Source organism: Meriones unguiculatus, chromosome 10 (genome assembly GCF_030254825.1).
Source record: "Meriones unguiculatus strain TT.TT164.6M chromosome 10, Bangor_MerUng_6.1, whole genome shotgun sequence".
NCBI lineage: Eukaryota > Metazoa > Chordata > Mammalia > Rodentia > Muridae > Meriones > Meriones unguiculatus.
The window spans coordinates 82,418,369-82,431,011 of NC_083358.1; the positions used below are offsets into that span (position 1 = coordinate 82,418,369).

The window sequence follows — 12,643 nt, forward strand, 5'->3', positions numbered from 1 at the left end:
TTACTATTTGGATGTGACATTTGCCTTTGGCATAAAATCATTAGAGAAGATGATTGTTTTATGAAAATCTCTCCATTTGGGGGGATTGAGGTATAATTTACACCACCCAATAAGATGTACCCATTCTAAATATAGACTTAGACAAATGTCACACAGCTCTGTCTGTGTAGTATTTCCACACAGAATGACTTAAGAATCCTTATGAAATCCTGATAGTAAGTCTTCCCTAATAAACAGACAAGGAAGCTAAGACATAAAGTTCAGAGAGCTAAAAATTTTTAAAAAAGTAAAATAAATAAATAAATAAATAAATAAAAATTAAAAATTAAAAAAAGTAAGTTCAGAGAGCCAGTAATGCTGAAAGTACAACCAAATGCTTGGCCTTAGGATATTCCTGACTCTTGCTCTCTTACTGTGACTTTCAGTTGGGAAAGTCCATCCATTTGTCCATCCACCGTCCTACCCACACTGTAAATTTTAGATACTCTTTCATTCATTGTTCTTTAATTAAAAAAAAAAAAAAGGCAGTCACCAGAGCAACAGTACAGAAGTCACAGAGCTTTATAGAAGTACAGATTCCTGAGCCACACCTTTGACCTACTGAGTCAGAAACCCTAGAGTGGATACCTATGTCTCTGTGAACCAGCCTCTGTGTGACTCAGCTGCAGCCAGAGTTTGAGGACTGGTGCTGGGGCAAAGGTGCTGAAGAACACTGGTGTGGTCTATGACAGGTCCCTGCATTTCACCCCGGTTAGTCTCCTTGATCGTGGGCAAAGCGCTCCTTGTTTGGCTGAGGTATATATCCTTAGTACAGTGTCTCTTTTAATTCATTCTTTAGACAGTCTCGTAGTTGACAACTATTTTAATCATTCTATACTGTGCGGATATTATATATGGATGTACAGTTTTAAAGAACACATTGAGTAATGAGAAAATTCCAAATTCCAAATTTTGTACAAACGGCAAAATTAGAATGGTACCTCCTAAGTGAAACACTGTTCCTGCTAGCTTCTGACCTGAAATAGAATTGACAGAGCACGTTCCGTGAGTTCACAACAGTAAGGTCACACGAGTATGTAGAAACTATACACATGACTGTATAGGCAAGAGATAACCTTTTGTGATGATAATACAAAGACAGTCCTAGTTGCTATAACTGTGTGAATATGCGTAAATGTGTAATATATGTAGCATAGTGATCATGTAAGTCTTTAGCAAACTGAACCCAAAATTGCCTTTCTTTCTCCTGCAGTAGCCTGAGCTACATAACCTTGTTTTGTTTTTTTTTTTAACTTCCTGATTTAGGTGAAAGCAACACTAACTTTACACCTTTAAAAAAATGACACCCTTATTTCCAAACTATATGATTACCTATGATGCGCCCTTCTGTCCCCAATAAATGTAAATGTTGTGTTATGGCACTAAAAAGAACACCTCTCTTTAAACTTAGCAATTTAAATAATTTTTGATTTGTTGTGTGTAGGTATGCTGAAGTTTATGCAAACTTGTTGAAAGATTAAATTCTTAATTAGCTTTCACAGATGTCAGGAAGAAAGTTTATATTGTACCAAACATTACATCAAACAAGTATCAGTTTGGATAATGAAATATATTAAATAATGATATAGTTCATTTATGTGTTTCTTTTTTAATTAAAAAAAAATATTTTCATAGGGTGCATTTTATTTTCCTTTTGCTTTGTATTTATCCTCCTCTCATACAACACATCCTGACCACAGCCTTCCTTCCCTCTACTTCTCCCACAAACCCACCTTCCTTCATTTCCTTCAGAAAAGAGCAGACAGGCCTCCTAGTGAAATCAGTGGCATCAGATGCAGTAAGACTAGGCACAAATCCTCATATCAAGCAGCCCAGCACGAGGGAAAGGATCCCAAGAACAGGCAAAAAGGTCAGAGGTACTCCCACTCCTGTTATTAGGAGCCCCACAAGAACACCAAGCTCCACCACAGCATGTATGCAAAGGACACAGGATGCCTCTTAGCATCAGAGAAATCTAGGTAATGGATTAGACAGGTGGTTGTTGTTTTCCTGTAAGAAAACTGCAGTAAAGAGGCGCTACCGACCAAAGGCCCAAAGGCATAGATCAAACCAGTGACTTAGCCAACATCAAAGGTTCAAATTGCACCAGGCTTGGTGTAGGGACTCAGCTCTCATCACTCTGTCTCCATGGTGAGAATTTGCCTCCCATTAGCTGTGGGTCGCCTGTTCAGTTTCCTGGAGAGTACATTGAAAGAATCTGCTCAGATCGTTACAGTATTGAGTTTGTTACTAACTGGAATACGGGAAAATGCCTTTTCCTCTGGTTGATTTCTAATCCCTGCTGTCATTTCAGGTACCACTGCCTTGTGTCTGTTCCTGATTATGCATCCTTCCATCCTTAGTAACTCCCCCAGCCCAAAATCCTTTGAGGAGGTACAGTTCTTTAATAGAAATAACTACCACAGGGGGATTGATTGGTAAGATGGGTTATTAGTATAAATCTAAAAGTATATGTTCCATGCACAGTATAAACTTAGCGCTAATATTTAGAAACACAGAAGTTTGTGACCACAGATAAAATTTCATGCTACACGTATTAGAAAATTGGTTGGCCAGTATAAAGAAGCACAAAAGCCATTCGTGCCAAGGCTTTTCGGTTAAGGGGCAGGGAGGTTTCTTGCCTCGGGAGGCCCACGAGTCAATTGGTGTTCATTATCCTTGAATGTAAACGCAGATGTGCATTCTGAGAAAGAGTGTAAGGCTGCGAATGTCCCTCTGCCTTTGTGCGCCTTTCGTGGAGTGATACTGTGGTCTGAATACATCATTTCCTGACATGTTTCGATGAAAAAGGCAAAAAAGTAACTAAAAATAGAAATGTGTGTAAACTCAGGAATAATGATAACTATGAAACGATTTTAAAGGTATCAATAAAATTAATTTTGTTCTTTGAGTTTAAAATTGACATATGTTAAGTATCTGAAGAAAATGGTTAAAATCAGAATAACATAGATTATATATATATATATATATATATATATATATATATATATATATATAATGTAATAATAAAACCTCTGTGGTCAGGCTGGTTGCATGATCTCCATTTTTTTAAAGATCAGCTATGCCAAGAGGTCCTTGTGGGTAATCTGTAGAAAGAAAGACTGATGAGTGAGTATCATATGAGCAGTGTACACATCGCACCTTAATTGTCCCCTTGTTCATGGTCCCTGCTTCCACACAGTGTTGGATGTTAACTAACTGTGTGGTGTTAAATAAACGAGCAGCAACTTCGATGTCTGTTACCATCCTCTCAAACAGAATTGCATTGCCATTAGGACAAAACGGGGGGTTGAAAGAAAACCAAAAACTTCTTTAGAAATGAATCCTAGTAAAATCCTCAGCATTCCTGTAACCTAAAAATACTTAATTTTGTCACAATTTATATCAGTCAAAGCTTTTTTGATCATAGGTGTTGTCAATACTGTAACAAAAAATAAAATTTCTTCAAATAGTTTACAAAAAGGTGGCACAAATAACTAAATATACCCCCCCAGGGGCAGGGGTGTAGCTCGGTGGTAGAGTGTTGGTAGTATGTGCTGTCTCTAACACTGCAAAACGTGACAGGTGAAAAACAAAGCATCGTAGACCTAAATACAGCTCACCAGAGGTCCCCGCAAATGTCTTTGATTGCCAAATTACACATTATAAAAGGCAATTTATTCAAATAATGGATAATGATAACTGCGAGTGTCGTTTTCTGGTGTAATTACAGCTCTGCTCTCACCGGCATCAAGCGTGTTCTCAGGCAGACTGTCTGGCTTCCCCACGAGGCATGCCTCCCATCGGTGGTGCTTTGGGGATTTATTCCACAGGGCAGAAGATTGTGTACTTCCGTGTTCTGGGGCCGGTTTAACGATTTGCTTACACACACTTAGTTAATCTAGGGGCATAGATCTGCTTTTGTTTTACAATCTGCGTAAAGCTAGGACTGCCTTAATTGGCAAGCAGTCTAGGCATGCAAATAGGGTACAAAGTAGGCCAAATGAAAAAAAAAAAAAAAACAATTTTTAATTCCGTCTTCAACAAACTAGCCAAACCTGCAGTGAGAAGGGTCTCGGGAAAACTCTGACTTACTCATTCATGCCTGTAAGTTTTATGCCTTACAGTGTAACGTCATTTCCAATGCACAATAATGGAGTGGAAAGCTAGGAGTGGCGTGTGGACATCCACAGAGCCCCGTAAGCATTCGGAACCCCGGCAGTTATAACCTGTCTTGGAGTACAGTCAACTGAAAATTCTCAGGATCAGATATGGGGAAAGGGTGTCTCAGTGTGAAAAGTACTTACTGTGGGTGGAAAGAGAGGGGACCCCAAAGGGCTTGCTGGCCTGGGGTCTAGCTTAAATGGCCAGTTGCAGGTTCCAGGAAGGAACCTGTCTACAAAAATAATAATAATAAGGTGGAGAATAATAGAGAAGACACCTCAGAGCAGGTCTCTGATATCCACACATGCATGCAGGGGTGAGAAGCTCCGCAAACGCTGTACACGCTCACAGCTGTGTACAACTCCGCATGCATCACGGGCAGACAAAAAAAGTTTTGTTTTTTTTTTTTTTGATCGAATGCCCCTCAAACGTCTTCCTGTCTCTTTTCCTCTAAAAGGGAGCCAAATGACCCCAACAGGGCAGTCCCGGGAACACAGCCAGATCTTGTTGCTCTAGCTGTCTGGGTATCTCCGGCACCTCAGTTTGCTTTGTGGTAACAACTGGAGCCCTGGAAGAAGCCCAACCAGGGTAAAAGACAATGTCACGTGGTCTCGGAGTCACATGACTGCTCAGGTGAAATGAAGCCTACTGTAAACTGATGCAGGCGTGCCGCGTGCCGTTGTGTGACTGTTGATGGCTCGCTCAGTAACTATTGAGCTGCCCTCATCCAAAGTGAAGCGGCGGTGTCACAAGACCTGGAGGGAGAAAGCGAGCTCAGTGGAGTAATTTATTATAAAATGTAACTCCTAAAAATGAAATTTTAAACAATAGCCTTTTTTTCTAGATGTTTTCCCTTACTGCTGCAGAAATACATATTATCATGAGCTGGTGTAGCTCTGCCTGCCTGACCACTTTGGCATGAATGGAACGTTAAGCAGATGCCTGCATTTCCGAGTTTGAGCCGGCATAGCTGAGTTCGCACTCCTGGTGTGAACTTCTCATTGCCCGCCAGGAAACAAGGACTCTAGCCGGAAAGTCGGATAAGGTTCTGTACTAAATTCTAAAGAGAAACATAGTAACATTGTATGTTAAAAGGAAACAAATAAGAGGCATCACTCTGTGTTTTGACACTCCATGATTGAATACACCAGCTGGACCCAGTGCGGGAGTGATATTGTTTTACTGTAATAACAGAAACTATGCTGTATGGATTATTTTAAATGTCTGTGAACCAAATGTAACCGCTATTTCATCACATTCTCTTTGTTTTGGGGTCTCTCTCTTTTTCTGTTTAGATGCATTGTGCACAGGAACTACAGTTTGATTACTTTGTCCCAATATCCTTGTTCTCCCATAATATTTTTTTTTTCTGAAATTAAGCAAAACAGAAAAAAAATACTTTTTAGGAGAAAGTTGCTAGTGCTTTAAACATCCTTCCTTTGCCAACTGGAGGGAAAACTGCTTTAGAGAAAAGCTTGGTTGTCAGTTTTTTTTAGGGGACAGATGAATGTCTTGGCCACCTTTAAAGTCTTCAGTCACCAGCATATAAACTTAAGAGGCTTATTTTGAAAAAGATACTCCTTTCTAGGTACATGGATTTCTTCCCAGTCCCATCTAACGTCTCCACCGACTTTCTGTTTGAGAAGAGTGCCAATTACTTCCACTCAGAGGAAGCTCCTAAAAGGGCTGCTTCTCTGGTCCCTAAAGCCAAAATCATCACCATCCTCATTGACCCATCGGACCGGGCATACTCCTGGTACCAGGTAAGAAAAGGATGTGCCCAACAGAGAGAGGGAGAGCATGCAAAATAGAGGGTCATTTCCTGCAAAACTGTTACCTCCATTTGGAGGGCAGTTTTTTTTTTTTTTTTTTTTTTTGAATGGGTGCATCTGTCCATGCAGTTATACATGTACGTGGAGGTGTGTGTGTGTGTGTGTGTGTGTGTGAGAGAGAGAGAGAGAGAGAGAGAGAAAGAGAGAGCTTGCTGAGAACTGACTGGTTAGGCCATACAGGCTTTCCATTGACCCAGGGATCTGGTAGTCTCTGCATCCCAAGCACTGTGATGACCAGCCTATGGCATCACATCTTAGTTTGTACATGAGTTCTGGGGATGAAACTCAGGTCCTTACATTTGCCTGCAAGCACTTTGCCGGCTGAGCTGTCTCCACAGCCCCACCATCACAGATTTGAATGGACAGAAGACCTACTAGTTGGTTGATATGTGCAACAAAGTAGATGGTTTATATTTGGTTTCCCAGAAGAAACAAATGCTACCAAGGTGTTTCTTTTTTAGTTTTTGTTGATTTGGTGACCTTACTTAATAAAACGTATTCGTGGAATGAATTACAACTGAAAATTTATAACAAAATGTTACCTGTTTGTGTGTATTGACTACATCGGCATTTTAAAGTAAATGTAATAATTTAAAAATCATTATTTGTCTTCAAACACGTGCATAAGTTACAAAGGGCTAGGTTTTTTTTGATCCATGTTTTATAAGTGGTAACGTCTCTGTGGCAACTCTACCACCGTGTTTCAAAAACAGCAGTAGAAGTTATGTAAGGGGACATGGCTTTGTTCAGTAAAACTGCTGACCCCAGCTCCAAAGGAACCTAAATGACTGCTGCTATAGAGAAAGCAGTGGGCTAGCAAAGCACACACAGAATCCTCCATCCTGAAAGCTCAGCCTCAGCCTGTCCAAGCTGCTATATGCCTTTTTCTCATGTGCTTATTGTCATTGTGTCCCTGAGGTTTGCTAGAACTTGGCAAAGGCTCAGGTACTTTGAAATGATTTCACATACCCTCAGTGAGTCTTTAAAACGTCCAGTGATAATTTTAATCACTTAAATAAGAAGCAGACAAAATTAAACATATATCTACAGCAAAACTGAGGGGTTTTTTTTCATGTCTTTCATCACTATGATTCTTTAGTTAGTTAACCTTTCTCAGTTCTATAATTTTGTTTTGTTTTTTGAGACAGGGTTCCATGTAGCCCAGGCTAGCCTGGAACTTGCTTTGTAGCATAGGATAACTTTCAACTCATCTTCCTGCCTTTACCTCCCAAATGCTGGAATGAGAGGCATGAACTACCATGTCCAGTTGATAATTTGTAAATACTTTCCTAATGCTCATACGCTCATCTGTCCATCAAAGAATTATAATGACCTTTGCAAGTTATTGTTTGAAAAGTGATTTGAGTTAATAGATAACACTGTGTTTGTTTCATTGGAGAAACAGTACATACTGTCTATACATATAACAAGCAGATACCTATAAATAAGCATAAAAACTAGAAAGATGGACATAATGCACAGACTCATTTGGGGATAAAGCCCAACTTAACAGCAAGTTGGACTTATTATCAGAGGAGCAGAGCACTGGAGGAACCACTGGGTGGTCTTTAAAGTAGGGAGTGGTCTATAAGAAAAAAAATGGGTAAACATTCAAATAGGATGTTTTAATAATACAAATAGAGCTATGTGTAAAAGGATCAACAACAGGACAGGGCAGAAACAGAAGCCAATATTCTATTTCCCTGAAAACTGTAATCTTAAAATGAATGTGGAAAGTTGTGTTTACAAAATCTTATTATCTGTGATTCTGCAGGTGGGTTAGATGTAAGGTTAATTGCCTGTGTTCTCAGCGGCCCACACAATTGAGAGCCTCCAGCGTGTGTGGGCGTAACACTGTCAGTGGTGTGATTTCAGACAGCTACTTTTTTAAGATTTATTTTATTTTTAACTATATTTATGTGTGTCTGCGTATGAGTATGTGCATTGAATGCAGATGCAAAAAGAGGCCAAAAAGAGAGAGAGAGAGTTGAATCCCCTGGAGCTGGGCTTACAAGTGCTCGTGAGTTGCCTGTTGTAGGTAACAGGAACGGAACTCAGGTCTTCTGCCATAAGAGTACTGGCTTTCAATCAAGGGGCCATCCATCTCTCTATCCCCCCGACCGCTTACTTGTGAACAGTTATGCTACCAGAGAATGAAGTGTTCCAAAGCACTGTGTCCTTTTCTGTTCAGCAGAAGCAGTTATTCCAGGTTCACAAGTGGTAGGACACATGGGGAGATGGTTCAGTGACTGACTGGGAGCAGAGTTGCAGGAAGCGATAGACTTCAGGAGGCAAAAAGAAAGATAATCTATACAAGAGGGCCCAGAGCCATCAGGAAGGCTGAGATCACAGAAACGCACAGCTTCACATCCATCCTTTATGCCACACCCAGAGCCATCTCTCGAGCCAAAGTACGCATTAATTGCAAGTTGATGGGTTTCGTGTTGTGCCATCTACTTTCTCCAGAAAGTGTCGGGGGGGGGGGGAGGAGAAATGCACCTTGATTGGCTCAAAAAGAAAGAAGAAAAATGGAGCTTGGAATCCATTTAACCCTGAGAAATTGGGAATACACACACACACACACACACACACACACACACACGAGGGAGGGAGAGAGAGTATGTGTGTGTGTGTGTGTGTGTGCATGTCCAAGGCTTTGAACTAACGAACTTCATAAATATTGCAAACAAATCACCCCACAGTGAGTGAACAGAGGCTGGTGGAGCCTGCAGTGTGGTAAGTGGGATTCCAGTTGCAGCAAATTTGCTCTTCAACTAGACGTGGTGAACAGCCACAGACTGGCCACCGTGCCTGAGTGCTTATTGATCAATTTGAAGAAAGGGTGATTGCCTTTGAGCCCACAGGCCTGAGACAGAACCATTAGGAAACATTTTCATATTTCGATTGCTGCTTTCTGCATTTTCTTATTCTGGTTCACCGCAAAGGTTGCCATTAGATAAAATAATCTTGGCTTTTAGATGCTGGGTAACTGTAGTAAAATCTGTACATCTCACATAATGTGCATACCAGAGTCTGCAGTAGTTTCTCCATTTAAAGTAGCCAATAGGGCTTTCTAATCCAAACCTACCTTAAGAGCAGGGTAATCAGGACGCTTGTATAGTAGGGGTATTCACTGAGTATAATGAGAAGTTTGATTATGACCTCGCAAAGGAACACTGCATCTAAAGCAGGTTTTAAAAGTTTACTTTTAAAATGTATACAGAACAAAATGTATACACTGAGGAAAAATTCAGTAATCTTGGTTAAGAAGAAACCCTATGAACAATAATTCAGCCTCTACAACCTGTTTCCAAAACCCACAGTCTCACCATTGTCTTAACTTTAAGCTTTTGATGCTCCAAGCACAATTTCATCTGTTATTAATTTCAAAACAAATACCTGTCTAACAGTGCAGCATTCCTTCCTTTAGCTTAGTCAAAAGGTTGGGTTTGAATTATTTATGCCTAGAGTTGAAGTTAGCTTGATCATCTGCCTTCTCCTTGTAGCATCAGCGATCCCATGAAGACCCTGCAGCTCTGAAGTTCAGCTTCTATGAAGTAATCTCTGCTGGACCCCATGCACCCTGGGAACTCCGAACCCTGCAGAAGAGATGCCTAGTCCCTGGGTGGTACGCCAGTCACATTGAGAGATGGCTTGTCTATTTCCCTCCCTTTCAGGTATGAGGCAACCGGGACTTACAGCTTGTAGCAATCTCATTAGGTGGATGGTTTGCCTAAAACACCGAGGAAATGTTCACTCACTAAAACGTTGCTAGTTTCATTCTGTAGTTGCAAGTAGTGATAGTGGCAGAGTAAAATAGAAGTTGAAAAACTGGCTCAGTTTTGTAAGAGTATCTCAGGCTAATTCTCCCTGACCATTTGTTGGCATTAGCATGCCATGGCTGTGTGCACACAATTTGAAGAGTTTCAAATTCACTAAGTCCTGGTCTGATATGAATAAAGCCTTATGAGAGGGATGTCTTCACCAAACCAGACAGGCATCATTTTGTTCAGTGAAGCGCCATGATTTCTTCCTGAAACACCTTGCTGAAATCTTCATGAGTCCTTTTACTCTCGCTGCTTGCTTTTCTCTTTTTCTTGGCTTCAGCTTCCATAAATACTGAGTCCCTACTCTGGATTGCATAAGCTGCCCAGTGACACCACAAGGAGTCCTGTGGATCTAAAACCATGTGTCCAGGGCAATGCTTATGAACATATAGCTGATTAAACTTATTACAGTCAAGTTAAACCAAAAACTCAGCTTGTTTTCGTTAGCTGCATGTGAAAGCTGAGTAGCTTCCTGTTAGATGTAGCAGTCTGACCGTATCATGGTAAGTTCCATTGAACGTTCAGTGTAGATTAACTAAAATTACTGGCAAGGGAGCTTTGACAAAGTTGTGTGGGAAGGTCTGTGACTTCCAACATGGCTTACTGTCATTCTGTCATGCTGGGTTGTCTGTCACCACTCACCAGAGAAACAGATTCTTTGCCATGGTCTCATTTGGTTTTTATTTTGTTGTTATTGTTCGCTTTGTTTCTTTGAGTCAGCGTTTCACTCTGCAACACAGACTGACCCCAAAGATCATCAAAGGATTTCTCCAATGCTGCCCCTGAATGGAAGTGGGAGATCATAGGTTCTCTGACTCATTACATCTAAGCTTAACCACCTTCTGCTCAGGAGGCGGGATCAGAGCAAGGAGACAGTGGTGGTTGCTGTTTCAGACACAGCATCTCACACCGTTCCTGGCCTCAAGCTCATGATTTCCCTGACCTGGTCTCCTGAGCACTGGGATTAGGAGCAGGATCGAGCAATCTGACTTAATTGAAAGCTTTCTTCTGTACTACAGTCATTCATCCCAGCATGAGTGATACAACCCTAACATGATCCCACGGACACACTCCTAAGCACGCTTTGTCCTCATTACGATTGTAGTTTTCATATCATTTCCATGACTTGTGACAAAGCATCAGGATGCTTAATTGGCTTGACTTATTTGCAAGTCACTAATGAAAATGACTTGATTGCACCTCCCAACAATGCATGCGGATCCCTAAGGACAGTGCCCGGATAAGTTCAGAGTACAGGAATTCGACATTCTGCAGTTGACACGTTTCCTCAACACCCATGTCTTCTCTTTCTCATTACTGCTTTGGTAATTAGCTGCTAGTTATCGACGGGCAGCAGCTAAGAACTGACCCTGCGGCAGTGATGGATGAAGTCCAGAAGTTTCTAGGAGTTACGCCTCACTACAATTACTCCGAAGCTTTAACGTAAGTTTATATTCTAATGAGTTTACTGAAGTTTCAACACAGAACTGATTGCAAAGAAATTGCAGTTGGAAGATACAATTGGCTGATTAATGGCTTTTTGAATGTTGGCCATGGTCTAGGTTAACATTCTCCAATTGAGAAAGAACATTTAGACCGTGTGGCAAAGAAGTGTCCTAAATTTTCTTGATTCTTAACTAGGCAAAGGTTTCCCTAGAAGCAACATGGAAGGGAAAACAATAGTCGTGGTTCATTAAACTGACAAGGAACCTTAGAAGAGGCTACTTGAAATAAGTAGGTGTCCTGGCTAGTTTTATGTCAACTTGGCGCAGCTAGAGTTGTCTGAAAGGAGGCAACCTCAATTAAGAAAATACCTCCATGAAATCCAGCTGTAAGGCATTTTCAAAATTAGTGGTTGATGGGGGAGGGCCCAGCCCACTGTGTGTTATGCTAACTCGGGTGGCCCTGAGTTATGTAAGAAAGCAGGCTGAGCAAGCCACGAGGAGCAAGCCAGTAAGCAGCAACCCTCCATGGCCTCTGCCTCTGCTCCTGCCTCCAGGTTCCTGCCCTGCTTCATTGAGTTCCTGTCCTGATTTCCTTTGATGATGAACACATTATGATATGGAATGATAAGCCAAATAAACTCTTTTCCTTCCCCCAAGTTGCATTAGTCATGGTGTTTTATCATAGCCATAGTAATCCTAAGACAGTAGTTAAGCACAGAACCCACTTAGAAGGCAATATGGGACTTCTTGGGAGCATGAAGAAATGACTGGCAAAGTTTAGGAACTGACCTTCAAGTAGCTCTCAGAAACCATGTCCTATAGCGAAAGAAGCCCAGTGGCTAAAGGGGTAGGCAACACTGTCATAAGCTTAGGCATGCTTCCTTCTCTTGCTTGTCCTTACCAACTGTGAATCTGACCCTGCCATTCTTCCTTCAGCAGCTACAGCACTGGTTTGGGTTTGGTTTGTGTGAGTGGGTGGATGGTCTGGTGTCTGGTTTTTGCTTTGTTTTGGAGGATTGCTGGTTTTCACTGGTATTCTCAGATAGCTAACTGGAAACTAGGATTAGGGAGAAGAAAGCTAGGGAGCAGAATTTTAAGGAAGTGTTAGTTCATATACTGTGTCTGTGCCTTAAAGTTTGTACCCTCAGTCTTTCTTATATCACCCTGGCTCTCCCTCTGCAATTAGTCATGAGGTCTGTGCTTGCTCCCATCTCAACTTAGCAACTCAGCAGAGGTACTGAGATGGACTGAATACAAACCATAGTCTCCCTATATATTTCTTTAATTCTTCGATTTATGGGTTGAGCCTTAAACTTAAAAAAGACTATAGTATGAA

The 12,643-nt window shown here is 41.1% G+C and overlaps 1 protein-coding gene across 4 annotated transcripts in view; it reads left to right on the forward strand.

The window, feature by feature from the left end:
• Nucleotides 1–12,643, forward strand: part of Ndst3 (N-deacetylase and N-sulfotransferase 3) — a 147,524-nt gene that overhangs the window by 119,419 nt on the left and 15,462 nt on the right. For 3 of the 4 annotated variants that reach the window (XM_060392794.1, XM_021650661.2, XM_060392795.1), the window contains exons 9-12: nucleotides 2,354–2,477; nucleotides 5,792–5,966; nucleotides 9,542–9,712; nucleotides 11,196–11,305. In XM_060392794.1, coding sequence (XP_060248777.1) covers nucleotides 2,354–2,477; nucleotides 5,792–5,966; nucleotides 9,542–9,712; nucleotides 11,196–11,305 — 580 coding nt within the window. Of the gene's footprint in view, nucleotides 1–2,353; nucleotides 2,478–5,791; nucleotides 5,967–9,541; nucleotides 9,713–11,195; nucleotides 11,306–12,643 lie in introns of those variants that run through there. The other variant, XM_060392796.1, reaches the window with a different exon arrangement.